The 27,917-nt window shown below is 37.4% G+C and overlaps 2 protein-coding genes and 1 long non-coding RNA gene across 8 annotated transcripts in view; 2 read left to right on the plus strand and 1 right to left on the minus strand.

Moving 5' to 3' along the window:
* The window catches only part of PSMC6 (proteasome 26S subunit, ATPase 6), a 33,326-nt gene extending 7,780 nt beyond the window's left edge, over positions 1–25,546 (plus strand). The window contains exons 2-16 of one of the 3 annotated variants that reach the window (XM_072838572.1): positions 2,525–2,581; positions 3,009–3,317; positions 4,344–4,423; positions 4,529–4,568; positions 4,832–4,884; positions 7,301–7,368; positions 7,608–7,722; positions 9,734–9,821; positions 11,846–11,907; positions 11,995–12,118; positions 12,505–12,566; positions 14,028–14,148; positions 14,281–14,361; positions 19,976–20,047; positions 25,047–25,546. In XM_072838572.1, coding sequence (XP_072694673.1) covers positions 3,191–3,317; positions 4,344–4,423; positions 4,529–4,568; positions 4,832–4,884; positions 7,301–7,368; positions 7,608–7,722; positions 9,734–9,821; positions 11,846–11,907; positions 11,995–12,118; positions 12,505–12,566; positions 14,028–14,148; positions 14,281–14,361; positions 19,976–20,047; positions 25,047–25,165 — 1,212 coding nt within the window. In that variant the 5' untranslated portion in view covers positions 2,525–2,581; positions 3,009–3,190 and the 3' untranslated portion in view covers positions 25,166–25,546. Of the gene's footprint in view, positions 1–2,524; positions 2,582–2,756; positions 3,634–4,343; positions 4,424–4,528; positions 4,569–4,831; positions 4,885–7,300; positions 7,369–7,607; positions 7,723–9,733; positions 9,822–11,845; positions 11,908–11,994; positions 12,119–12,504; positions 12,567–14,027; positions 14,149–14,280; positions 14,362–19,975; positions 20,048–25,046 lie in introns of those variants that run through there. The other 2 variants (XM_072838573.1, XM_072838574.1) reach the window with 2 other exon arrangements.
* Positions 1,524–27,317, minus strand: LOC140639969 (uncharacterized). Of its 2 annotated transcripts, none has more exons than XR_012036619.1 (5): positions 27,048–27,316; positions 17,704–17,766; positions 8,264–8,333; positions 6,853–6,901; positions 1,524–1,719 (listed from the first exon to the last, which is right to left on the minus strand). It is a non-coding gene; the product is annotated as an uncharacterized lncRNA (long non-coding RNA). The 2 variants fall into 2 exon arrangements; XR_012036620.1 differs by lacking the exon at positions 1,524–1,719 and adding an exon at positions 1,997–4,079 and having other exon boundaries at positions 27,048–27,317.
* Positions 27,318–27,423: 106 nt separating this feature from the next.
* Positions 27,424–27,917, plus strand: part of STYX (serine/threonine/tyrosine interacting protein) — a 40,825-nt gene continuing 40,331 nt past the window's right edge. Inside the window, exons 1-2 of one of the 3 annotated variants that reach the window (XM_072838584.1) lie at positions 27,426–27,613; positions 27,738–27,810. In XM_072838584.1, the coding sequence (XP_072694685.1) occupies positions 27,754–27,810 (57 nt within the window). In that variant the 5' untranslated portion in view covers positions 27,426–27,613; positions 27,738–27,753. Of the gene's footprint in view, positions 27,811–27,917 lie in introns of all 3 variants that reach the window. The other 2 variants (XM_072838585.1, XM_072838583.1) reach the window with 2 other exon arrangements.

Here is a 27,917-nt window from a genome sequence, read left to right on the forward strand (position 1 = left end):
TCCCTCAAACAGTTTTATTTTTTTATTTTTTTTTAATTTTTTTTTTTATTTATTTATGATAGGCACACAGTGAGAGAGAGAGAGGCAGAGACACAGGCAGAGGGAGAAGTAGGCTCCATGCACCTGGAGCCCGATGTGGGATTCGATCCCGGGTCTCCAGGATCGCGCCCTGGGCCAAAGGCAGGCGCCAAACCGCTGCGCCACCCAGGGATCCCTCAAACAGTTTTATAATAAAACATAATCATTGTATATTGCTTGATTTACATAGCTCCACAATAAGACAAATATTGGATGTTGAATTAACCAAACTTGTATAAATTATACGTATGGAGGACAGAGGTAGGGAAAGGGGGGATCTGGAGTGATATAAGGGTGCTAAATCTTTATCTTCCTTATTAGCAAGTCCAAAGACAAAACCTAAAATTAATCTGTCAAGAAATAGCAGCATAAGCATATTATTTAGAAAGAAAATACAGAAAAACATGTTGAAGAGTTGGGGAATGCCACCAAGGGGTAGAATAGGATGGGGCAGTGGACTCCTCTTTTTCAATCTAAGTGCTGTAGTACTTTAAAGAAAAAAAATCTTTATGTATTACTTTATTAAAGAAGACTATTTCCCAGAAGCATAGGAATTCTAACTTCTACTCCTACCTCAACATCTTACCACTTAGCCAGGGATACATTCAATTACATGCACTCTGGTAGGCATTTGGGGTAGATATTTGGGATGAAAAACTTCCAAAATCTCAAATGTTCCAGCTGATGTGCAAGCAAAAATAGTTGCTACTTGCTTATCTAGTACCATTTCCCAATTTCTCTCTGGAAAAAAATTGGTTCCTATTAGTTATCTATCACTGTGTAACAGATTGCCACAAAACTTAATAGCTTAATACAGTGAATACCGATCACTTCACAATTTTCCTCGGACCAGCAATTCAGGAGCAGGTAAGCTGGGTGTATGACTCAATCTCTCACTGTGTCACAATCAAGACTAGGGATTCAGTCATCTGAAGGCTTCTTTAGCGCTGAAGGCTCTGCTTCCAAGACACCTCACTCAAGCCGCTGCTGGCAGTAAGCCTCAGTTTCTGAATACAGTCTCATGGGTGCATATTAAAAGGAAATAGGGAGTGCCTGGGTGGTTGAGTAGGTTAAGAGTCCAACTCTTGGTTTTGGGCTCAGGTCAGGATCTCATGGGTCATAATATCAAGCCCAGTCTCGGGCTGTGCATTCAGTGCGAGTCTGCTTGGAAGTTCTTTCCCTCTGCACCTTCCCCCACTTGCCCGCATGCTCTCTCTCTCAAATAAATAAATAAATAAATAAATAAATAAATAAATAAATAAATAAATAAATCTTAAGAGGGGGAAAAAAAAGAAACAGAGCTGTTCTGGAGAAGCCATGTGCAAAATAGATAGGAGGTTCATCTGAATTTGGATTTTTGCCAGATGGGTGAAAGAAAAAGAACAAGGGTCAACAGAGTTCAAAATATTGGTGTGTTATGTTGAAATAACACAATAGTAGGTGCTCATAAATATTTATTGAATTGAACCAAATTGAGCTGTCTTTTTTCTCTGTCTCATCCTCTCTTCTCTACTTCTTAATGTCAGAGGTGATATATTTTGGTATTGACAGACTAGTTTGACCAGAATAGTTGCAGCTGAGCAGAAGGGACTGTCCCTGCTCAATCCATCTTCCTTGTTTATCAGCTACTGCAATTTTCAACTATATTAAGAAAAACAGAATGTAATAGTCATGCAATACCCATGTTTTCCTAAGAAATTTAAAAACCTTTATGCAACTTTTGGTAATTTAATTCACATAAATTTGCACTTTATATGTATATGTAGAACATACCTATTTAAACTCAAATGTTGGGCAGCCCCAGTGGCGCAGCGGTTTAGCGCCGCCTGCAGCCCAGGGTGTGATCCTGAAGACCCTGGATCGAGTCCCACTTCAAGCTCCCTGCATGGAGCCTGCTTCTCCCTCTGCCTGGGTCTCTGCCCCTCTCTCTCTGTCGCTCATGAATAAATAAAATAAAATATTAAAAAAAATTAAAATAAACTCAAATGTCTAGGGCCACTGTGTAAGGTAAGATCAAATGGAATCTATCTGGAGACTTAGTGACTGAGTCTATTGGAACAACAATAAGTTATCTCCAGGAACAATTCTGGTAAGAGGTACAGCAAAGGGGGCCTGTTCTGCAAAAATCGAGGTTATTACTACCCTTAAAATAAATAAAATCGCTATTTAAAACACTATTGAGTGCTTACTTTGTGTCAGACATTGTGCTAATAGATATAGGCACATAGCTTATTTAATACTCATGATAGCTCTATGAGATAAGTACAATTATTATGCTCATTTTACAGAGATTTTGTGAGATTAAATATTTTGTCCAAAGGATAGAAATCTGAAAGTTGTTAGACTTCAAGTTCCTGACTCAACCTACCTCATCGTCTTTATCTTCTGCCCCATATTTCTATAACCCACCCTCTTCCGGTCTCATTGGCCTCCTTTCTATTCCTAGAAATGAGCCAACCTCTCTGTCACCTCAAGATCTTTGCACTGCTGTTTCCTCTGTCAGGTAGGTTCTTCTCCACTGTGTTGCATGGCTTGGTCCTTATGTCAGATGTTCTTCTAAATTAGTTCTCCTTGCCTTACTCTAGAACTATAACATTGTAGTACTAGTTACACTCAAACTATTTTTTAATCTCCCCACCAGGTCGCATCCTTAGTACCTCATTCACTGAATGAATAAGTAAAAAAAATAGCCTACCCCTTCTGTTCCTGAAGGTCCTTGTTAATATTCTGTTAGACTAATAGGCTATCTACGTTATCCCCGATAGTCCACTGGAACTATTTAGCAAGACTGCACATTGCCTACTTCACTGTCATCTCAGTTTCTCAGAAAGTGTTCCGTGGTTCCACGGCAACAGTGGTTTGACACTGTCTAGATGTCTCAGGGGACAACCAGGACAACAGCTCCTTGCTCTACCTACTTCGACCTGCAGGGGGCGGTGTGGGTGGAGGCCTCCTTCTGTGCGCGGCTGCGCCGTCGGTGAACCGAGACGCAGAAGTGGGAGGAGTGGAGTAGAGAGGCGGAGCCAACCGGAAGGGGCGGGGTTGTCCACGAATCCGCGCCCCCCGGGAGGCTTTCCTCCCTCGCCCCGCCCCTTCCCCCGCCCGGGCGGCCATGGCCATTCCCGGCATCCCCTATGAGCGACGGCTTCTCATCATGGCGGACCCAAGAGATAAGGCGCTTCAGGACTACCGCAAGAAGCTGCTGGAGCACAAGGAGATCGACGGCCGTCTCAAGGAGTGTGAGTGCGCCTTTCCTTCCACATAATCCTATGCCTGGACCTGCGTCCGTCTCTGACAAAGCAGAGGCCCTTAGCCGAGCCCGGCATCCGAGCTCCAGGGATAGGAAGGCCTCGGTCCAGGGACAAGGCGCTTTGTCATCCGGCCCTGAGCTTGGAAAGCACAGCCTCTTCGGGCGTAGAAACGGCCCAGTCTGGTCCAGGTGACAGGGAGAACATCCCCAGTTCTGAGATGGAGGTGGAAGAGGACTAGAGGAGTGGAAAGAAGTGGGCCACGGATGTTTGCCAGGTTGAGTGCAAGGAGGGCGCGGCGCTGTAGGTGAGTCCGGGACCCAGAGAGGAGAGGAGACTGGAGTCAAGGAAGCTCAAGCAAGAGAGAGACTCGAGGTGCTGGCTTGTTATTGGGGTGGAAAGCCAGAGCGGAGCTTAAGAGAGGGGTCCATCGATGGGTGATAATAACCTCCCTTGTCTTTCCTGTTATTTGGATTTGACTCTATCAGGCACACAGGTTTCTCTTAACCTCCTGCACTAAAAGGGCGCTTACATTTTTTCGTAGTGCGCCTTCACTGCAAAGCCCGAGTGGTTTGATTAAATGGAGAAAGACTATAACCATATAATTCTGTAGATCACTGCACCTGTTGACCTTATTTAGGGCCGAAAAGTATAGAGTAGTAAGTAATCCGTGCGGGTAGCCGAAGAGATGAGGGAAAGTCTCTTATCATTCGTTATTTGTAGTCTCAAACCCAGAAGTGTGGTTGTCAGTATCTGTTAAGAATGTAACAATGTTATGAATGTGCTTGAACAAGTATGGCCAATCAGGAAAATAAAAATATGGTGCTTTTTCTGTAACATTTCAGTTTTAAACCTGTCCTCTACAAACGGCTTTATTTCTTTCATGGTTTCATAAAGTGGCTATAAAATATACTAAAGTGAAGTAGACTGAGATAAGCTTAAGTAAAGTGATACTTAGTGACTTAAATTCACTGAGATTATTGTTTAATTAAAAATGTTCAAATTGTATTATTTCAGTAAGGGAACAATTAAAAGAACTTACCAAGCAGTATGAAAAGTCTGAAAATGATCTGAAGGCCCTACAAAGTGTTGGGCAGGTAGGTAATCAAGTTCGGGGTGTAGGGAGTGATGACAATTTGTTTTTTGATTATTGGCCAAAAGTAATGCTTCTTTTTTTTTTTTTTTTTTTTTTAATTTTCCAGATTGTGGGGGAAGTACTTAAGCAACTAACTGAAGAAAAATGTAAGTGGATTGGACTGTTAATTAAAAAAGAAAAAGAGTGGACTCTCCTTTCCATCATGAACTTTGGAAATGTTCATTGTTTTACTGATAATAATGAAAGTAGATGATATTCTTGCATAGATTTAAGTTTTCTTTCAACTATTGTTTCCTTGGAGAACGGAAATAAAACTCAACCTGCCATCCATGTGGAGATATATATATATAAAAAATATTTATTTTTCAATTTCTATTTTTCAGTTTATCCTTTCATTTTCTTTCTCTAGTCATTGTTAAAGCTACAAATGGACCAAGATATGTTGTGGGTTGTCGTCGACAGGTAACACTTTACATTTGTACAGTGCTTTATAATTGATAAAAGTGCTTTCATATACGTTATTTGATTTTTGAGGTGAGTAGGTCAGACATGCCCATAACTCCTAAAGGTGATTTGTTCAGAATAACTAGCAAAACTTGAACTCAAACCATAGACAATGACCTGGTATTCTCTATTTTCTATTCATATCACATTGCCTCAGTTGCTCTACATATTTAGAAATCTAAGAATTTTAGAACTGGTAAATACCTCAGATCATTTTATTTTAAGGTCTTTTTTTTTTTTTTAATTTTATTTATTTATTCATAGAGACAGAGAGAGAGAGAGAGGCAGAGACACAGGCAGAGGGAGAAGCAGGCATCATACAGAGAGCCTGATGTGGGACTCGATCCAGGGTCTCCAGGATCACGCACGCCCTGGGCTGCAGGCGGCGCTAAACCGCTGTGCCACCGGGGCTGCCCTTTTAAGGTCTTTTTTGAGGAGACTTACACCTTATCAATTACTGATGTTTTATATTTAAACATTTAAAAATGATACTCAAAGACTTTTCTGTAGCCTAAGTTGATTTTGTATGAGTTCATTTAGATTAGAATAGGCAAATTAAAATAACTGCAGATTTCATTTTACCGTCATAAAAAATGGCAACAAATGGCTTTAAATAATTTAGTAGCCTCTGAAGCCAGTTTATGTACAATCCTATTCTTTAGGAGCATCATTAGAACTTTTTTAATAATAAAAAAACAAAAACCAAACAAACAAAACAACTTTTTTAGTAAATTGATTGAAAGAGCTTTTTCTGAGTGTCACATCAGGTTCATGTTTGAAAACTGATACAGCAAGACTGTAGAGTAGAATTTAACCCAGGGACTAAATCATATCCCAGCATTTCACCTAGCATATAAGTGGGAAAACATTTCCTAAATCAAAATATTAAATGGCTAGCCTGACAAAGGAGTTTTATCTACCTTACAGGCCCTCTGGATTCCAAGAGTTGGTATTTCCAAGATATTTCATGGTTGTATGGGGGGCAAGAGAGTATTTGAAGCTGGAAAATAAGAAAAGCCAGAATAGGGATCCTTGGGTGGTGCAGTGGTTTAGCGCCTGCCTTTGGCCCAGGGCGCGATCCTGGAGACCCGGGATCGAATCCCACGTCGGGCTCCTGGTGCATGGAGCCTGCTTCTCCCTCTGCCTATGTCTCTGCCTCTCTCTCTCTCTCTGTATGACTATCATAAATAAATAAAAATTAAAAAAAAAAAAAGAAAAGAAAAGCCAGGGTATATATTCTTTATAGATGTAAATGTTGAAATAGCTTTGTACTGATTTTTGTTGAACTCTTTTCAAGTACCTCACTTACCAGCAATTTTATTTAAAGTTTAATCCATTATATTAAACCTAGAATTTTTGCCTATCTCCCCTTCATTTTAATTGGCATTAAACTGTAAACTTACAGTACTTTGCAGAATCCTGTGAAAAGTAGTAATTTGTATGATTCTGAAATTGTATTGGCAAGTAGTTTTTTAAACTATCAAAAAGTAACTTAATTTTGGAAAAGTAATATCCTGAATATGAGGTGAATCTCTTGGATAGATTCTATCCATAGTCTAATAAGTTACCCTGCCCAATATGCCAGTAAATTGTTAGTATGATTCAACCTAATCTATGATGTATTTATCATAATATCCGACATGTAGCAAAAGCATGAATGATTCGATTGCTGGGATTTTTTTGGTTTTGGTTTTAGCATTTTAATAAAAACCTCTAAGAGGATAAAGAATGAGTGCATTTCTCGCTTAATTCCTGTAGTCAAGTAATATGTTCTTCCTCAAAGCTATCTGCTTTAAAATAAATCTAAAGGACATATTACCAGAGTAACACTGTACACCTTAAACTGACACAATGTTATATGTCAAATTCATTTAATAAAAAATAAATAACAATCGACTTTAAAAGAAAAAAATATATAGGGCATACCTGTAAAGTGCTTTCCTTTCCTTTCCCCAAAATGTTCACTTAGAGATTTCTGTATAAATATTTAGTATCAAAAAAAAAAAAAAATTTAGTATCAATTGCCATAGTGCCTGAATCAAAATAATGAGCAAAACTGTATAAAATAGTAAGCCTTTGGAAGTAAAACTAATACCCATTTCTTTCTTTAAAAATAAGATCTTTTCCACCACAAACTTTGTATATTAGTGATTTCACATTTCACAATTAGATTGCATAACAGGTACTTGTTTAAGGGAAAGAACTTTGAATTATTACTTTTATAAGCCCTTCTGTTGGCATTGTATTTTAATCTGATATTAGTGTTCTCTCTGAAGGGTAAAAGTGATTATTTGGTTTCTAAATATTGTGCTCTTGTTAGAGTATTATTTTCTCTTTTATGTGTCATGTAACACTTTTTGTTTTATAAAATTAGCTTGACAAAAGTAAGCTGAAGCCAGGAACAAGAGTTGCTTTGGATATGACTACACTAACTATCATGAGGTGGGTTTCTTATTCTATTTATTTTATTTTCACAGAGGGAAGATTTTAGCTAAAATGTATGCTTCTTGAGATCAATGAATATCATGCTACTTTTTCCCTTTTACTAATTTCTAATTAATGTATATACATTTTTATAAGATCATTTATAGGTTCTTGCATAAGCAGGTCAATTTATACTCTCTCTGTAGGCTGAGAGAAAATATATCTTGTAAAGAAAAATACGTACCTTATCATTATAGATATTTGCCAAGAGAAGTGGATCCATTGGTCTACAACATGTCTCATGAGGACCCTGGGAATGTTTCTTATTCTGAGATTGGAGGACTATCAGAACAGATTCGGGAATTAAGAGAGGTTGGTAATATATGCTTTGTTCTCTGATAGTACTGATTTTAAGACACCCAAAGAGAGAAAGAGAATGTAAGATTACTTTGTCCAAATAGTGGTTACAAAGTATTATATATTTAATATTCTTGCTGAGAAGAGAAAAATAGAACTGAATTTCTAGCTATGAAAGTAAGTTATCTGTACCCTTAAATTTTTTTTTAAGATTTTAAAATTTTTTTGAGTAATCTCCACATCCAGTGGGGCTTGAATTCAGAACCCCGAGGCCAAGAGTTGCATGCTTCACCGACTGAGCTAGCCAGGCGCCTCTGTACCTTAAATATTTTATTTTGATAAAGCTATTTGCTGCCATTCAAGAAAACTATTGGCTTTAGGGGGGCTTAAACCTTTTAAACACTTAGGTGAAGAGTCAAATCAGGATTTCTTCACCTCGTAACACAGATGGCTTCTTAACAATTCTCTTTGAAGCAAATTATGTCGCCCTATTTATTTCATCCTAATTTAGGATGGAAATGTTTAGGAATGAGTGAGGATAGTTGGTATGGCTTACCTCATCTGATTTAAGCTGTAGCCAGTAGTTCTCATACAGTTCACATAGCATATTGAGTTTTCTGGAACTCCTATTAAAAATAGAGATTCATGGGCCCTCTGCATGATTTCCATGAAGGAGATTGGGGAATGGAACATAGGAATTAGCATTGAAACAAACATTCCAGGTGATTATGAAACCAAATTGTTTTTGGTCATTCTTGAGGAAGCACTCGTGTAATTACAAGTAAAAGTCTATTTTTACTTTGTAGTTAAAGAAAGGGCAACAGAGGAACAACAAATGCTTCATGGAACTGAAATCTTGTCTTTTGCAGTGATTTGCTGCATCAACTGTAGAAGCAGAAAGTTTCTCTCTTTCACACACACACACACACACACACACTCCACAAAACATATGCACATGTAATAACCTTTTCCATCTGGAGACACTAAGAATATTGACTTCTTATACTTTTTGTTTATTTAATCACACCTGGTGGATACAAGTATTCAATAGAAGCTTATTTCTCAAGTTACTTGTCTATAAAGAGTTTAATGTGGGCAGTCAAACCCTCAATTTTTCTATTCTCGAATCAATCTTAGTAGGACATTAAGAGTGAATATATGGTTCTTTTTTTTTTTTTAGTTTTTTTTTTTTTTTTTCATAATCTCTACACCCATCATGGGGCTCAAACTCACAACCCCAAGATTAAGAGTCATCTGCTTTCCCAACTGAGACAGTCAGGTACCCTGAATGTATAGTTCTTCTAAGTCTACTATGACAAAATGCCAACATAAGAAAATTTTATATGCCTTTTCTCCCTTTTTTTATTTTTTTTATGCCTTTTCTCCTAATGGCAATTTTAACTTTACTAAATTTTCCCATTTTATTATTTTGTGTTACAGTCCCAAATGCAAAATAAGAATTTTTTTGTTTTGTTTTTCTTTTTTGCTTACCTGATTTTTTTGTAGTGTGATTTTTTTTCATTGAGGCATAATTTACATTCAGTAAAATGCATAGATTTTAATTGTACAGTTCACTTTTTAAAAATTTTATGTATTTATTCATGAGAGACACAGAGAGATGCAGAGACACAGGCAGAGGGAGAAGCAGGCTCCCTGCAAATAGCCGGATGTGGGACTTGATCCTGGGACCGGGATCATGCCCCAAGCCAAAGACAGACGCTCAACTGCAGAGCCACCCAGGCATTCCTTAAGTGTACAATTCAGATGTGTTTTGACAAATCATATGCCTGTGTAGCGATCACTTGTGAAGTGTATAGTATGTTAAAATAATTACAGACTTAAATTAATTTTTACATAATTAAAGAAAATTTATTAAATCTACCTAAAGAATGACCTCTAATATAAATGGCTTTATGTGAATTACATCTGTGCGTATACCTAACTATGCTGATACTTTACTTAAAGTATTTTTAAGTTTATCAGAATCTTTACTGACTTTTTAAGAAACCTTCAACTTCTTTTCTAGGTGATAGAATTACCTCTTACAAACCCAGAATTATTCCAGCGTGTAGGAATAATACCTCCAAAAGGCTGTTTGTTATATGGACCACCAGGTTAGTGTTGAATTATATCTGACCTACTAATAAATGAATAAATTAAGGAATAAAAAAGGTAAAAAGTGAATAAATTAAGGAATAAAAAAAGTGAAAAGTGAATAAATTAAGGAATAAAAAAGTGAAAATTTAATGTAGGATCTTCCAGCCTCCACTCTATTCAAAGTAAGGAAAGAATAGGACATGTGTGTCTACTATTCTCTCAGGTATGCTTAGTCCTCTTATGCCTTATAGAATGTTCATATTAAGATGTTGTATGATTCTAGTGTTGGTCCTATGTGGTTCACCAACCTCTGGCTGTCCCTGAAATGTTTTCAGGGAATCTGCAAGGTTAAACCTTAATTTGAAATACTAAGATGTTAGTTGCCATTTTCACTGTGTTGACTTCTATGCTGATGGTGCAACAGCAGCATGGGTAAAACTGCTCCTGCCATAGCATTAGTCAGGTCAGTGGCATGAAATGGCACAAGTAGTCATTGTGTTATTGACTGCTCATATTTGCAATATTAAAAAAATATATATGAGTTTAACTTTTAGGTGTCCTTGATGAAGCATTAAAAACTGTTTTTATGAAATCCTGATCTTGGAATAATGTCTTAAATTCTATGTATTGAAATGGAAAATACATGTAAGTGCTTCTGTTGCATACTGAATAGTATAGTTATCACTGGGAAAAGCACTGGTATGTTATTTGAGTTGCCAGCTGAATTAGCTGCTTTTCGTGGAATATCATTTTTACTTGAAAACATAATTTATGGACATTCTGTCATTGTCAGACTGGTTTTTGATTATTCGGATTGGTTATTGCTTATCTGACAAATTTTTCAAAAATGAATGAGGGGCACCTGAGTGGCTTTGTTAGTTAGGTATCTAACTCTTCATTTTGGCTTCGGTTGTGACCTCAGAGTCCTGGGTTTGAAAGTCCCACGTCAGGCTCCATGCTCAGTGCCGAGTCGGCTTGAGTTCCCTCTCCCTCTGTCTCTCCTACTCATGCAATCACACACACTCTTTCTCTAAAATAAATAAATCTTTAAAAAAAATGAAGTTAGCCTACTATGTTACAATAACTGACACCATCTGTAGCCAATGGTAAAATTTAAGCTTTCAAGTGAAAATTAGGTTTTCAAAACTTATATCTGACAGGGTTTTTTTGTTTTGTTTTGTTTTTTCTTTTTTAAGAAAAAACACATGTGGGGAGGAGGTGGAAGGGCAGGGAGATGGAGAGGGAGAGAATTTTAAACAGGCTCCATGCTTCAGCATGGAACCTGACACCTCCAGCTCATGACCCTGGGATCATGACCTGAGCTGAAATCAAGAGTTGGACACTTAACCAACTGAGCCACCCAGGCACCCCCATCTGGGATTTTCTGATGTTAATACTTAAAAAAGGAGATGAGATCGGTGATATTAACAAATGTGACTTTTACATATTGTATAATGAAAAATGCCAGCTCGAAGATTTTCATGACTCATGAACCAGTAGCTTCCAAATAACCAATAGTTGTTACAATATCATGCATAGGTAAAAGACATATTCATTATGCAGGATAGACCAATGGATTATTGTGTAACAGGCTTCTCTTGTAGGGTCTGTAAATAGGGGTTGATATATTTTTGAAGTAAGTATTCAGCATTAGAAGGGATTTTTTTTTTTAAGATTTTATTTTTTCATGAGAAAACAGAGAGAGGCAGAGACTTGGGCAGAGAGAGAAGCAGGTTCCCTGTGGGGAACCCCATGCGGGACTCGATCCCAGAACTCTGGGATCACGCTCTGAGCTGAAGGCAGAGCCCTGAGCCAAAGGCAGACACTCAGCCACTGAGCCACCTACCTACGTGTCTCTAAAAGGGATATTTTGAATAAAATTTAAGGTTTTAATATTGTAAGTTGAAGAGTTTTCAAATTATAAATGGAAATTCTCTTTAGGATTTAGCTTTCATTTGCAAAATTTACTATCCAGAGGAGTAAAAGGCTTTTGAGAGTTTGTTTAGTTTCCATCTACTTAGGACTTCTTTTGTTATTTTAGGTACAGGAAAAACACTCTTGGCTCGAGCTGTTGCTAGCCAGCTAGACTGCAATTTCTTAAAGGTAAAGGGAAGGTTCTTTTTGTAACTGTTGAAATTAAATTTTATTTGAATTGTCTTATGTTTACCTAAATGTTTTTCCTTTAATCAGGTTGTATCTAGTTCTATTGTAGACAAGTACATTGGTGAAAGTGCTCGTTTGATCAGAGAAATGTTTAATTATGCCAGGGATCACCAACCATGCATTATTTTTATGGATGAAATAGATGCTATTGGTAAGAATAACACCTTTTAAAATTTATTTGAACTTTTTAAAAAAGTCTTAGGAAATTTTTAAAATTCTGAAGGAGTTCTTCTCCCCTTCTAATAGCAATCTGTGTGAAGTAACAAAATGGATGTTACTTTATTTTTCTTTTTCTTGAACGTTACTTTAAAAAAAATTCTTAAGAAAGCTTAACCAATTTTAGTTTGATAGTGACAAAATTGAGTAATGTCATAACAAAATCAATTCTAAGTTTGTCAGTATAAGTCTTACTATTCATTTTTTATCTTAATGTTTTTAACTGCAGACACTATTATTTTGTCTTCTTAAATGATGGTTGTAGAGGAAAGAGTAACACATATGAGTTTCCATGTCATTTTTTCCATATCATTATTTTAGGTGGTCGTCGGTTTTCTGAGGGTACTTCAGCTGATAGAGAGATTCAGAGAACTTTAATGGAGGTAATATTTGGTAAAGGAGGTTAAAAAGAAGTCAGTATGTATTAAATGAAAACATTGGATATTTAAAAGTCAAAATGTGTACAATGGTTTGTTGGGCTTTTTTTTTTTAAGCTTTTATTTATTTGAGAGAGAACATAAGCAGGGAGAACATCAGGATGATGGAGAGGGAGAAGCAGACTCCTTGCTGAGCAGGGATCCCAATGCAGGGCTAGATCCCTGGGATTATGACCTGAGCCACTCAGGTGCCCCTGTGCAATGGTTTAAATGAAGAACACACTTAAGGGGCACTGGGTTGCTCAGTCAGTTGAGCATCCAACTCTTGATTTCCGCTCTGTTCATGATCTCAGGATTATGGGATCAATCCTCTGAGTTGGACTCCACACTCAGTGGGGAGTTGGCTTGAGATTCTTTCCCTCCGCCCCTCCCCGTGCGCACAGGCTCTGTCCGAAATAAATGAATAAATCTTAAAAAAAATACACCTAAATATAAAATTTGAAAATGTCAGGAATAAACACATTTCACTACCACAATCTCTAGTAAGAAAATGTCTCCTGGAAAGTAATAGGAATATTACAAAATTCTATATGATGTACAGCTCTACTACTCCATGTGTTTTGAGCAGACCAGCCATTCAGATATTTAAATTGTATATTTGGGGCACCTGAACAGCTCAGCGGTTGGGCATCTGCCTTTGGCTCAGGGCATGATCCTGAGTCCAAGATCAGGCTCCCTGTGAGGAGCCTTCTACAGAGTGAAGCTAAGTAGTATAGATAACACAATGTTAAATTGTATCTTAGTAGGGGTATTTGAAAGGGATTTTTCATAAATTACAATCTGTTCAGAATATATATATAGTATTTTCAAATTAGCTATACCTCCTGGAAACCTTAAATTGAGGTGTTTTGAAAGAACATAGATACTGGTCTTATTCACATAACATACTATGTTATCATAATATGTTAACTAGCTATCAGATATTTTGGAAAAGAAATACACATTGTTAAGCTAGCTATATTTTAAAAGATTTGTTGAATGCTGTTAGATTTTTCAATATTTATTCAAGAACACTTTTGGAATTGAAGGAAATATGTTTAATGTTTTGGTATTTCTTTGTATAGTGGAATTATTTGAAAAGATATTTAATAGATTAATTATCAAATATGTGGAAATGTCATCAAATTTGTGGAATGTAAATTTTATGTCTGACATACCATAATACTGTATATATTAGACTTTTTTAATAATGTTTTTGAAAATACAAAAAAATTGAATATTGGAAATCAGATCCACATAGTTTCATTTTATAATACTTGACTAAAAAAAAGTCCATTGAAGTCTGCACAGTATTTGTAGACAATGTATTTTATAATATTAGCATATAGAATTGTGTACTTTATATTTTTTAATGATTGAAATGTTTTGTAAATATCTGTCAATGATTTTTATTTACAAATATATTAGTTACTGAATCAAATGGATGGGTTTGATACTCTACATAGAGTTAAAATGATCATGGCTACAAACAGACCAGATACACTGGATCCTGCTTTGCTTCGTCCAGGAAGATTAGATAGAAAAATACGTGAGTTAAAGTTCTTTATCTGCTGTGTATTCTCTTTGTCTATGTCCACTTTTCTTTCCATATCTCTGCTCACCCCCTACTTTATTTAAAAAACAAAAAACCTGACTGCATCTTATGATTTTTCATTTTCAGATATTGATTTGCCAAACGAACAAGCAAGATTAGATATATTGAAAATCCATGCAGGTCCCATTACAAAGCATGGTGAAATAGGTAAGGAAATAACTTATTTTATGTATATTTGCATTTGGTAAATGAAGCAAAATGCTATTAGATATTGCTGATAGTCTACCAAATTTGGTTTTAAATTCGGCAAACATGGAGATCTTAAATTCAACTAATATTTATTGAACATTTTTTGTTAGGAACTGTTCTAAGTGCTGGAAACATAGCAATGAACAAAACAGACAAATTCCTGCCTTATAGAACTTACATTCTTGTCAGGCAAGACAGACAAAGTCAGAAAATTTATAGTACATTAGGTTGTGATATGTGCTATGTAGAAAAATAAAGCAAGGGAGATAGGTAATGCGAGGAGCCAGAATGAATATATACATCTTTAAATGGAGGTGAGGTGGGGGAAGCAGAGGGAAGCTTTACCAAGAAGGTGATAAGGTGATTTTTAAGCAATGACCTGTAAAGGTGAAGGAAGTAGGTATAGATATTTGTGGAAAATGATGCAAAGGGAACAGCAAGAGAAAGACCTTGAAGCAGGTGTATATATGGCTGGAACACTTCAGGAGTAGCAAAGATGCCAAGGTGTCTGTGGCAGAGTAAGCAGAACAATGGTAGCAAGTGAAATCATAGAAATGATGGGAATCAGATTGTGTAGAGCCTTATTTAGATCATTGTGTAAGAACTCTGGCTTTTATTTTATTTTATTTTATTTTATTTTATTTTATTTTATTATTTTTTTGTCCTTGGAGGATTGTGAACAGAGGAATGAAATGATCTTACCTTTTGTTATTTTTAACTTTGTAGTGTAGAAAATTAGAAATACAAGTGGAGATAAGAGTATAATGAACTTCTAACCTTACTTAGGTTTACCCATCCCCCACCAGGCTTTAATAATTATTAATTTTTGGCCAATCTTGCTTCATCTGTAATCTCTTCCACTTACCTTCTGGATTTTTAGGAAACAAATCCCAGGCATTGTATAATTTCATCCGTAAATATTTTGAAATTGATTTATGTTAAATAAGATCATTCTAGTTGCATGTAGAGGAACAAGGATAGAAACAAGAGGATAAGTTAGGAGGATATTTCAATAATCAGATAAAAAGATGGTAGTGTGATCCAAGGTGGTAAGAGAATCTTAAAATGATGAGATTCTGGACATATTTTGGAAATAGAGATTGCAGGGCTTGCTAATGAATTAGATGTGGGGTGTGAGCTAAAGAGAAGAACCAGGGAACACTTAGGTTTTTGACTCATGCGACTGAAAAATGGAGTTGTCATCATTTAAAATGGGAGAAGACTGGAAAGATTAGGTTTTAAAGGGAGAGTAAGGAGTTTGGTTCTGAATGTATTAAAGCTGAGATGCCAATTAGATAAACTAAATGAAGATGTTAATTGATAATTCTATATGCATCTATGGCTTATTGCAGTGGTCTAATGCTGGTGATATAATTGTGGATAATAGCATAAGATTATTTTTAAAGTCTTGAGATTATATGAGATTTCTGAAGAGGTAAATATGGATAGAGAAGAGTTTCAAAAACTGAGCTAATTCCAATATTAAGAAGTTGAGAGGAAGAACCATCAAAGGAGACTAAGAAGCTATAGTCACAGAGGGGAATTAAACCAGGAGCTTGTGATGTCCTGGAAGATAAATGAAGAAATTGGGCAGCCCGGGTGGCTCAGCGGTTTAGCTTCAGCCCAGGGCCCGATCCTGGAGACCCGGGATTGAGTCCCGCGTCGGGCTCCCTGCATGGAGCCTGCTTCTCCCTCTGCCTGTGTCTCTGCCCCTCTTTCTCTCTCTGTGTCTCTCATGAATAAATAAAATCTTTTTAAAAAAAAGATAAATGAAGAAATTGTTACAAGGAGGCAGTAATTCCCTGTTAAATGCTGTGTCAGTCTCTTCAATAAATGGTGCTGGGAAAATTGGACATCCACATGCAGAAGAATGAAACTAGACCACTCTCTTTCACCATACACAAAGATAAACTCAAAATGGATGAAAGATCTAAATGTGAGACAAGATTCCATCAAAATCCTAGAGAAGAACACAGGCAACACCCTTTTTGAACTCGGCCATAGTAACTTCTTGCAAGATACATCCACGAAGGCAAAAGAAACAAAAGCAAAAATGAACTATTGGGACTTCATCAAGATAAGAAGCTTTTGCACAGCAAAGGATACAGTCAACAAAACTCAAAGACAACCTATAGAATGGGAGAAGATATTTGCAAATGACATATCAGATAAAGGGCTAGTTTCCAAGATCTATAAAGAACTTATTAAACTCAACACCAAAGAAACAAACAATCCAATCATGAAATGGGCAAAAGACATGAAGAGAAATCTCACAGAGGAAGACATAGACATGGCCAACATGCACATGAGAAAATGCTCTGCATCACTTGCCATCAGGGAAATACAAATTAAAACCACAATGAGATACCACCTCACACCAGTGAGAATGGGGAAAATTAACAAGGCAGGAAACAACAAATGTTGGAGAGGATGCGGAGAAAAGGGAACCCTCATACACTGTTGGTGGGAATGTGAACTGGTGCAGCCACTCTGGAAAACTGTGGGGAGGTTCCTCAAACAGTTAAAAATATACCTGTCCTACGACCCAGCAATTGCACTGTTGGGGATTTACCCCAAAGATACAAATGCAATGAAACGCCGGGACACCTGCACCACGATGTTTCTAGCAGCAATGGCCACGATAGCCAAACTGTGGAAGGAGCCTCGGTGTCCAACGAAAGATGAATGGATAAAGAAGATGTGGTCTATGTATACAATGGAATATTACTCAGCTATTAGAAATGACAAATACCCACCATTTGCTTCAACGTGGATGGAACTGGAGGGTATTATGCTGAGTGAAGTAAGTCAGTCGGAGAAGGACAAACATTATATGTTCTCATTCATTTGGGGAATATAAATAATAGTGAAAGGGAAAATAAGGGAAGGGAGAAGAAATGTGTGGGAAATATCAGAAAGGGAGACAGAACGTAAAGACTGCTAACTCTGGGAAACGAACTAGGGGTGGTAGAAGGGGAGGAGGGCGGGGGGTGGGAGTGAATGGGTGACGGGCACTGGGTGTTATTCTCTACGTTAGTAAATTGAACACCAATAAAAAAAATAAAATAAAATAAACATAAAAAAAAATAAATAAAAGTATGCAAAGGATATGAATAAATAATTTACTGAAGAATTATAAAAATGACCAATAAATATATGAAAAGACACACACAAAAAAAAAAAAATAAATGCTGTGTCAGATAAATAGACATCTGAGAATGGACCTTTAGATTTACTATGTGGAGGTTATTGGTGACCTTATCAAAACAATTTTTTGGAGTGCTGAAAGAGAGAGCCTACCTCAAATGGATTTCAGGAGATTGTGGCAGAGGCATGGAGTTCAGACATTTCTTTCAAGGAGTTCTGCAGCAAAGGGAGAAGAAAAGAAATGTAGCTGCAGTGGAGGTGGAGATGAAGATTTGGAAGAGCTTTCTTTAAGATGAAAGAATTTACAACACTTTTTTAATGCTAATGATCTGGATGAGAGAGTGAAATTTGATAATGCACTTTCCTTGAAGAGAGTTTGGCCCATTATACCAAAGTCCCAAAATTCAAGCCAAATTTTATCTTACATAACCAAAAACTCACCTTTACAACTAATTTCTTTTAAAAGATTTTATTTATTTATTCATGAGAGACAGAGAGGCAGAGACACAGGCAGAGGGAGAAGGAGAAGCAGGCTCCATGCAGGAAGCCCGATGTGGGACTCTATCCTGGGACTCTAGGATCACACCCTGAGCCAAAGGCAAATGCTCAACTGCTGAGCCGCCCAGGCATCCCCGAATGTGTTTATTTTCTCAGTGAAATAGGAAGCAAGTTCAGAGTGAGAGATGGGAAAGTACTGTTAGACATTTGAAGATGGGAGAAGTTATAAAATAGTTATCTTCAGAAGTGAGAGAGTGGACTCCAAGATAGTTAGCAAACCATTGCTGTGGGTCAAATTCTATCTGCCTTCTCTTTTTGTAAATAAAGCTTTATTTTAACATAGCCACTCCAATTTGTTTATATATTGCCTGTGACTGGTTTCCCACTACAATAGCAGAAACGAATAGTTTTGACAGAGACCACATGGCCTACAAAGTCTAAGATATTTACTGTCCGGCCCATTACAGAAAATTTGCTGACTCCTGGACTAGGGGTCGTTATACTATTGTAGTATAATTGCCAGGCAGCTTTACAAACCCTTAAAAGTTAATGGTCAAAAAAAAATTACAAATAGTTGATTATTGCCTGCTACTAACTTTCTCATTGTTTACGTGAAAATAGTTTTGAGCTGGAAAGACTGAGCTAAACTAGGGATGCCAATTTATAGGTTTCTTTAATACTGTGCTCTTGCTAGGTGCCAAATGCCGTGCTAACTGTGGGAATCCCTGCTCTAGGGAAGCTTACATGAACTTGAACCTGAATCAGAATTAATGAGTATCTGTCTGATTTCAAATAGAGATTGACATACTCTATGTGGCCTGACAAAGGGTATATCTCATCAGAATTACCCTGTAGGGATATGTAGATGGCTCAGCGGTTGAGCGCCTGCCTTCAGCCCAGGGCATGATCCTGAAGTCCCAGGATTGAGTCCCACATCAGGCTCCCTGCATGGAGCCTGCTTCTCTCTCTCTGCCTATGTCTCTGCCTCTGTGTGTGTGTGTCTTTAATGTATAAATAAATTTTTAAAAACAATTACACTGTAGTAGCCCATGCTGTGTCTTATTTTTATCCTTACTCTATCAAGTCAATAACTGCTATTCCAAGCCAACAGCTCCTCCTTTCAAGTCTGTCATGTGGATAAAAAGGTCACTTAACCATTACTGTTATCATAGATCACCACTTGGAGCTTGCATCGGAACCAGAAAAGGTAGCCATTTAAAAATGGTTGTTTAAAAATATATGATAAAAAAAATGATGAAAATGATTTCTGATGACCATTTAAATATTTGGTTACAGTTTTTTTTTTTTTTTTTAATTTTTTAAATTTTTATTTATTTATGATAGTCACAGAGAGAGAGAGAGAGAGAGGCAGAGACACAGGCAGAGGGAGAAGCAGGCTCCATGCACCGGGAGCCTGACGTGGGATTCGATCCCGGGTCTCCAGGATCGCGCCCTGGGCTAAAGGCAGGCGCTAAACAACTGCGCCACCCAGGGATCCCTTGGTTACAGTTTTTATAAGAGACATGGTTTCACAGATATCTCAAGTTCACATGTACGTAACTGTTTTGCTTCATAGAAACAGGTTAAGATGCTTTCAGATCTTGATATTTCTTTTTTTTTTTTAAAGATTTTATTTATTCATGAGAGACACCAGATCTTGATATTTCTTGATTTTAGAGTTTAAGTAGTATATGTATTTCTACTTAGTGCTGGCTTACTTAACAGAAGTATAAGTTTTGGTCGTTAATATTGTGGAGGACTTGCTAAATAATGTGGAGGAATGTTAATAGAGATGATGCCTAATATTCAAAGCAAGCTCTGCAGTTAAATTTTCCATATAGGCATAAGTTAGAAAAAGTCTAAATTTTTTTAAAACTAATTTCCAAAAAAACCAAAAACCTAATTTCCAGTATTTTTTCCTAAACAGATTATGAGGCAATTGTGAAGCTTTCAGATGGCTTTAATGGAGCAGACCTGAGAAATGTTTGTACTGAAGCAGGTATGAGTTTAAAGTGCAGTTTTTACTATTGATTTTAATTTGCTAAAAACATGTTTGGGTTTATCCAAAAGCAGAGCCTGGCCTTTGCAAAGATTTGGGTGCTTGGTTTTTTGGGGAATTGATTCTAAGAAGCAGGAGAGAACAGGCAAGTGAGTTGGAAAGAAGCAAAGCTATTATAAGGGTGTACCATTAAGGCAGATGCTATAGACGTGGGATTTGATTTGATGAGACCTCAGAGAAACATACAGAATGCCTCCTAGGATTACCTGGCTGATATGGAGACTGGAGCATTTATTTCCCAGCTCTCATCCCCCATGAGAATTTGCCCTTGGAGATGTTAACTCCTTTTTACTTCTGGATGCCTTAGGGCAAAATGTGGAAAGACATTCATGTGATAGCATACTCGCCCCCTGAAGTAAATCTGCCACATTTGTGGCTGAAATCATACTGGGCCAGTAACAGAAGTAATCTGCTGCAAAATGGAAAACATCTTTTCTGATTCTAGTCTGTTAACAATCAGTGTTGCAAGATGGATTTAAATGTTTTTTAATTAATTTTTAAATTTTTTAAAAAATATTTTATTTATTTATTCATGAGAGACATAGAGAGGCAGAGACATAGGAAGAGGGAGGAGAAGCAGGCTCCATGCAGAAAGCCCGATGTGGTTCTTGATCCCAGGACTCTGGGATCACACCCTGAGCCAAAGGCAGACACTCAGCTGCTAAGCCACGAAGACGTCCCTCCCAATTTTTTTTTTTTTAATTTTATTTATTTGAGAGAGAGAGAGTCTGTGAGAGAGAACAAGCAGGAGGAGGGGCAGAGGGAGAGGAAGAATTAGACTCCCTACTGAGCAGAGATCCTAATGTGGGACTCGATTCCAGGAGTAGGAGCTGAGCTGAAGGCAGATACTTACCTGAGCCATCCAGGTACCCTGCAAGATTGATTTATGAATTTTGTGATCATGCAACTTGTGTAAAATGTAATCATTTTTAATATAATTTTCTTTGTGCATTGTGTAATCCTATTTTTTATTTTATTTCTGGTACCAAGTAGCTTTAAAACCATAGCTAGAGTCATTTAGTCTTTGTCCTCCACACAATCTTTTTTTTTTTTTTTTTAATTTATTTATTTATTCAGAGAGAGAGAGAGAGGTGAGGCAGAGACACAGGCAGAGGGAGAAGCAGGCTCCATACAGGAAGCCTGACATGGGACTTGATCCCAGGTCTCCAGGATCACACCCCGGACCACAGGCGGCGCTAAACCACTGCGCCACCGGGGAAGCCCCACACAATCTTAAAATTAAAAAAATGAGGGGTGCCTGGGTGACTTAGATAAATGTCTGATTCTTGATCTCAACTCGGGTCCTGATCTCAAGGTTGAGTTTACTATAATAATAAAAAAAATTTTTAATTATTTTTTGCTGTTTTTATAGTTACTGACTTTCATAGGTTGCAGGTGAGTAGTTTTAAAGTATTGTAATATGTGATTTCCTCTTGTTTTCGTATCACCGGTAGCTTTGTTTTAACATTTCTTGTAAATTAAACAGTATTAAAAGAGGTTGCTAAGACATGACTTCTTCATAGGATTATCTTCATGGGTTGCTCAGACATGACTTCTTCATAGGATTATCTTTATGGATCTATTGTGACTCAATATCTGGATTAAAAATCTGCAGGTCTAGAAACTCAGTACAGATCAGAGTAAATCATGCTCACAAAGACAAATATACAAAAAATGTTAAGTGGTAAACTTGCATGTGGCTTGAACTACTTGGAGTAATTTACAACATTCTCTTTCCAAAATCTTCACTGGACCAAATTACTATTAGAATATTGTTGTGAGGGCAGCCTGGGTGGCTCAGTGGTTTCGTGCCGCCTGCAGCCCAGGGCCTGATCCAGGAGACCCGGGATTGAGTCCCGTGTCGGGCTCCCTTCATGGAGCCTGCTTCTCCCTTTGTCTATGTCTCTGCCTCTCTCTCTCTCTCTCTCTCTCTCTCTCATGAATAAATAAAATCTTAAAAAAAAAAAAAAGAATATTGTTGTGGTAAAATAAAAAAGCAATGTCATAATCCTAAAGGTTGATAACATCAAATTATGATACTTATTGTTTTTACATTTTTCAGTTTTATTGAGAAATAATTGATACATATCACCATATAAGTCTGTAGCTACTGTATGATGGTTAGATTTACATATATTGTGTAAATGATCACAATAGTTTGGCTAGTATTTATCTTCTCATATAGATACAATTAGAAAAAAGGAAAAATAGTTTCTCCTTGTGATAATAACTCTTAGGATTTACTCTCTTTCCTATATATCATATAGCAGTATTAGCTATGGTCATCATGTTGTAAATCCCTGGTACATATTTATTTTATAAATAGAAATTTGTACCTCACATATTTTTTGAAAATTATTTTCAGTTGGGGTACCTGGCTGGCTGTGTCAGTAGAGCATGCGACTCTTGATCTCTGGGTCATAAGCTCAAGCCCCACATTGGATGTAGAGCTTACTTTAAAAAAATTATTGTTAGCCATTTCCAGTAAAGAGCTATAACGTCTGTGTGGATTACAATTTTAGCTTTTTTTTTTTTTTTAAGGTTTTATTTATTTATTCATGAGAGAAACAGAGAGAGAGAGAAAGAGAGAGAGAGAGGGGCACAGACACAGGCAGAGAGAGAAGCAGGCTCCATGCAGGGAGCCCGACATGGGACTCGATCCCTGGTCTCCAAGATCACACGCTAGGCCAAAGGCGGCACTAAACCACTGTGCCACCTGGGCTGCCCACAAATTTAGCTTTTTAAATGGCCTGGGACACTCATATTTGGAGACACTGAAATTCTCTGGTTTTCTTTTTATTAGACGTCAAGCTTTTTTGCTAACATCTTCCTGTAATTTAAAATAAACTTGATTCGGTTATAATTATCTTTCCCATTCAAATCCTGAGATGATTATCCTTTTTGGATTAGAATGTATCTCAGATTCAGTCATACACTAAACAATGATTTGGAAATAGTCATATGTACAAAGTCTGGAAAAATAACCTACTTTAGTTGTAGCTTTCAAAACAAGGTTTTAAAATTTCATTATTAAAAAACTAGAAATTTCCATTCATCTGATTTTTCAGTACAACATAGAGTGGCTATTTCTAAGACTATATAGAAATCTTGAAAGGAAAGATAAAAGTAACCCTTGAAATCTTCTATTCCATTGATTGCATGCATGTACATGAAAAGTTAATATAAGCAGATCTTCAAACGAAAATATTAGTAGGATTCATTTAATTAGCAGATACTGATAACTTACTAGTTTTAGCTTATAATGAAATTAGGGGGATCCCTGGGTGGCGCAGCGGTTTGGCGCCTGCCTTTGGCCCAGGGCGCGATCCTGAAGACCCGGGATCGAATCCCACATCGGGCTCCCGGTGCATGGAGCCTGCTTCTCCCTCTGCCTGTGTCTCTGCCTCTCTCTCTCTCTCTCTCTGTAACTATCATAAATAAATAAAAATTAAAAAAAAAAATGAAATTAGGATTGTCTCAAAATCTTGGACCCCATATCCATGATATATGTAATGTTCAAAAACATGCACATGCGAAACTTATTGTTTTGTCAAGTAACTTGTTGATAACTTGAAAGTTTTCAAGTTTGTGATACTTGACTATGAAAGTTGTATAAAATCCCAATTTGTACATAAATAATGTAAATTTTAATATGTGAATAACGGCACTGGCTTTTTTTTTTTTTTTTTTTTTTTTTAAGATTTTCTTATTTATTTGTGAAAGACACAGAGCGAGCAGAGACATAGGCAGAGGGAGAAGCAGGCTCCATGCAGGCAGCCCGATTTGGGACTCGATCCTGGGGTCTCCATGATCACGACCTGAGCTGAAGGCTAATGCTCAACCACTGAGCCACCTAGGCATCCCTAGCACTGGCTTTTTGATAAAAAGCCTAGTGTTGGCTTTCTTTTATTCCTATTATCTAAGCTTTTGAATATTAACAAGGAAAGGCTATCAGAATTACTGGAAGTGTTTTGTGTTCCTAAACCATATATGTGTTCCCTCCTTCAGGCAGTTGTTGTCTATAGAGTTAAGAAACTACTACTTAAAATATGTTGATAGTTGAGTTTTTGTTTTGCTTTTTCAGAATGTCATTGGATACAGGGACTGAGCGAGCTAGATTTTAAATATCCAGATAGTTGCCTCATTGTGGTTTAGCTTTTGGTTTGGAAAATAATGCTTATTATAGTTAAGGAAATTAAGTGAACAATGATGCTTGTTTTTAACAAATTAGAACTACTGGCTCAGGGGTGCCTGGCTGGCTCAGTCAGTTTAGCATTTAAATGTCTTTGGCTCAGGTCCTGGAGTCCTGGGATTGAGCCCCACAGGAATCAAGCCCCACAATGGGCTCGCTGCTCTGCAGGGAGTCTGATTCTCCCTCTGCCCCTCACCTCACTCATGCTCTCATTCTTTCACTCTTTCTCTCTCTCTCTCTCAAATAAATAAGTAAATAAATAAATAAATAAATAAAGTCTTTTTTAAAAAACCAGCAACTACTGGCTCAGAAGTAATACATTTAGGCTTCTTCACATTTACTCCATAGAATTACTTAGTTTTCCTAAAAAACGTTTTTTTGAGATCTAATTGACTAATAAGATTATGTTGATATCAGGTGAACAGCATAATTATTTGATACTTGTTTTTGTTATGAAGTGACCACTAATCTAGTTAACATCCATCACCACATGTAGTTAATGATATTTTTCTCTTGTGTTGAGGACTTTTAAGATCTACTCTCAACAATTTTCAAATATACAATACAGTATTATTAAGTCTGGTCATCATGCTGTATATTTCATCTCCAGGACTTATTTTATAATTGGAAATTTGTGCCTTTTGACTACCTTCACCCATTTTGCCTACCCGCCCCCCGTAGTTTTCTTCAAATAAACAAATTATTCACATACTATATACAGCAGTGATGTTGTTTTATTCTTCACAGGTATGTTTGCAATTCGTGCTGATCATGATTTTGTAGTACAGGAAGACTTCATGAAAGCAGTCAGAAAAGTGGCTGATTCTAAGAAGCTAGAGTCTAAATTGGACTACAAACCTGTGTAATTTACTGGGAGGTTTTTGATGGTTGCATGACAGATACTGGCTTAATGTAAAAATAAAGTTAAGGAAAATAATGTATGTATTGGTAATGATCTCATTAAAAACTTATGAATAAAAATAAGTATGAATAACATTAAAAATTAGTAATTCAGTAATTCTACTTTTAAGATTGATAAAGAAATTTGTATGTTTGTTAATGTTGCATTTATTGCAGCAAAAGTTATGAGTATGTTGAAGCTTTTCGTATTTGCTGTGTGAGCATTTTGTAAAACATTGAAAGTAGTTTGAAATAGTACAAGAGAGCATTTCTTATGACTTATTTTATATCATTTGTTTTCTTCATCCTAAAAAGTTGAATAAAATGTTTGATTCAGTTCTCCTACACATATTTTTGTCTTTTTAAAAAGTACATTTATTATGGTTCTTTAGGTTCTTTAGTACATAAACTATTTAATAACCAAAATGAGTTGCATTTAGATCACAGGCTTTTGAATTTTAAAACTGCACCCACACTCAGTGTTCCGAAGAGCATCTTGTTATATAAAGCATAGACATGTGTGTCTAAATCGATAATGAAAGGTCTTTACTCTTCACCTATTATGATTAGGCTGTGTCATAGTTAATTGAACAAGTACATGCTTATCCATAACTTTTTTTTTTAGATTATGATTAAAAGTAATATTTGCTAACAAATGTGACTTGGTTTTCTTGATTTATGTGAGATGGTTGTTCCCTTTTTATAATGTTAAGGTCTGGAGCCTCTTCCCCCAAAAAGTCACACATTCATACACACAATTATGCATATACTAAAGTGAAAGGAGATTTATTATATCTCAAGCTCACCCATTGACTCTGTAGGTATCTATGGATACCAAGCTAAGAGTGTCTGATGTAGGGGATGTTGATGTCAGAAATGTTCAAAGCAAAAGTTCTGTTACCTACATACAATTCTTTCTATATCATGTGGAATTAAAGCTTTAACAAATTAAAATAGGAAGTCATCATTTGACTTCAATTGAGATTTTGTTAAAGATGCTGTTTCAAAAAAGCCAATTGACTTCAGTTTCATAAACACTAAAGAATGTACCATATTTGATGTGGGTAGTTACACAGTCACTCTTTAAACTTACTTGTGGAGTATTGTGGGTCTTTTTATAACTTTAAAAGGTAGAGAACAGTTTAAATAGTGGTAGAGAAATGGAGTACTCAAGCTAGCCATTTAATATTCAAGTTATTGACCAGTTCTATTTCTACATTTTGACAGTGTGTTTCATAAATGTGACAATATAAAAATAATAGGATGTTTGTCAAGGGGGTCCAGGTCAAACATCCCTGTGATTCTTTTAACTTTATTCATTGTAATTTGCAATTTAGTTTGACTTCTTATCTTTCTACTTAGGTGGTGGTGTTTTGTTTTTTAAAGAATCAGTTTGGTTTACAAATCTTGAAAGTTTAAGTGTGGATTCTTCTGCTTAATTTTCCTCATCCGTTTGAAAATAAAAAGGATAATAGTATCTCCTTAAGCCCAGAGAAAGTATCCTATACCTTATTTCTATTTACAATATGTTAACAGACTCAAACTTTAAAAGATACTGAAAGCCCTGTAGTTTATTAACATAATTATATTAATATTTCAACATAAACTTAGAATGAAAGAGAGCTTCCTTCAGTATGATGTGTAATTTACTGAGTGAACCCATAAGTTGTTTCTATTTCTTAGGATTTTTATTTCCATTGTTTCTTGAGATTTTCTAGTTGTCATATTCCCAAGTATTCTTAAAAGTCCGTTTCAGTTTGCTTAAAAGTGATGGGTTCATTTTCTGTGTAGCATAACCTAGTTTTAAGATGAACTCTTCATTTATTACTCTTTTGGTTATAACCTTACCACAGATTGCGCAGAATTCTGAGGGTAGAAACTACAGTTTTCCTTTCAGATGCCAGTTTCTGGTGGCTATGATGTTTTGCCCGTTCTTATACTACAAAAAGGAATTGCGTCCTGTCTGGAAAGGGCAGAGCTGGTCTGGCTTGTCCCACCGCCTTTCCCAGGACCTTCAGTCGTTCCCTCCCTCCTGCCGCAGCCCCACCTCCTCCACACCCGGTGAGCTTCGGCCGTTGCTTCTCCGAGGCCCCGCCCCCCCCCGCGTCTGCGCTCTGGCGAAGGGGCGGGGCGGCGGCGCGCTGACACCTGGCGGCCGCGGGGGGCGGGCCAAAGGCAAGCGTGGGCTGGGATTGGCTGGGGCAGCGCGGGGAGGGCGGGGGGAAGCAGGGGAGACGGTTGTAGGGCTCTTGCTTGTGCCCGAGCCCGTGCGGCCTGAGGGGCGCGGAGACTCAGGGGGAGGGAGACGGCAGCAGCATGGCGGCCGGGTATGAGCCGCCCAACCCTCCTCTTCCCCGCTGTCGCCGCCGTCGCCGCCGGAGTCGCTGGGACCTTTTAGTCTGCGCGTGTTAGTTGTAAGCCCGCTGCCCGCCCGTCGGCCCTCCGGTCCACCCGCCCTCCTTCCTTTCTCTGCCGCTGGCAGCCCGAGGGTCGGGCGGGCCGGATAACTCCCACTCCCACTCCCACCCCACCCACAAGCCCCAGGGCCGGGACCATGGAGGACGTGAAGCTGGAGTTTCCTTCACTCCCGCAATGCAAAGAAGACGCCGAGGTGAGTTTGTCCCGTGACTGCCACGCACAGGCCTCACTGTGTGGCTCCTTGACCGCGGGGCGACCCCAGGCCCCAAACGTCGAAGTCTCCAGCTCCACCGGAGCCCT

The sequence above is a fragment of the Canis lupus genome, chromosome 9, assembly GCF_048164855.1.
Source record: "Canis lupus baileyi chromosome 9, mCanLup2.hap1, whole genome shotgun sequence".
In the NCBI taxonomy this organism is placed as follows: domain Eukaryota; kingdom Metazoa; phylum Chordata; class Mammalia; order Carnivora; family Canidae; genus Canis; species Canis lupus.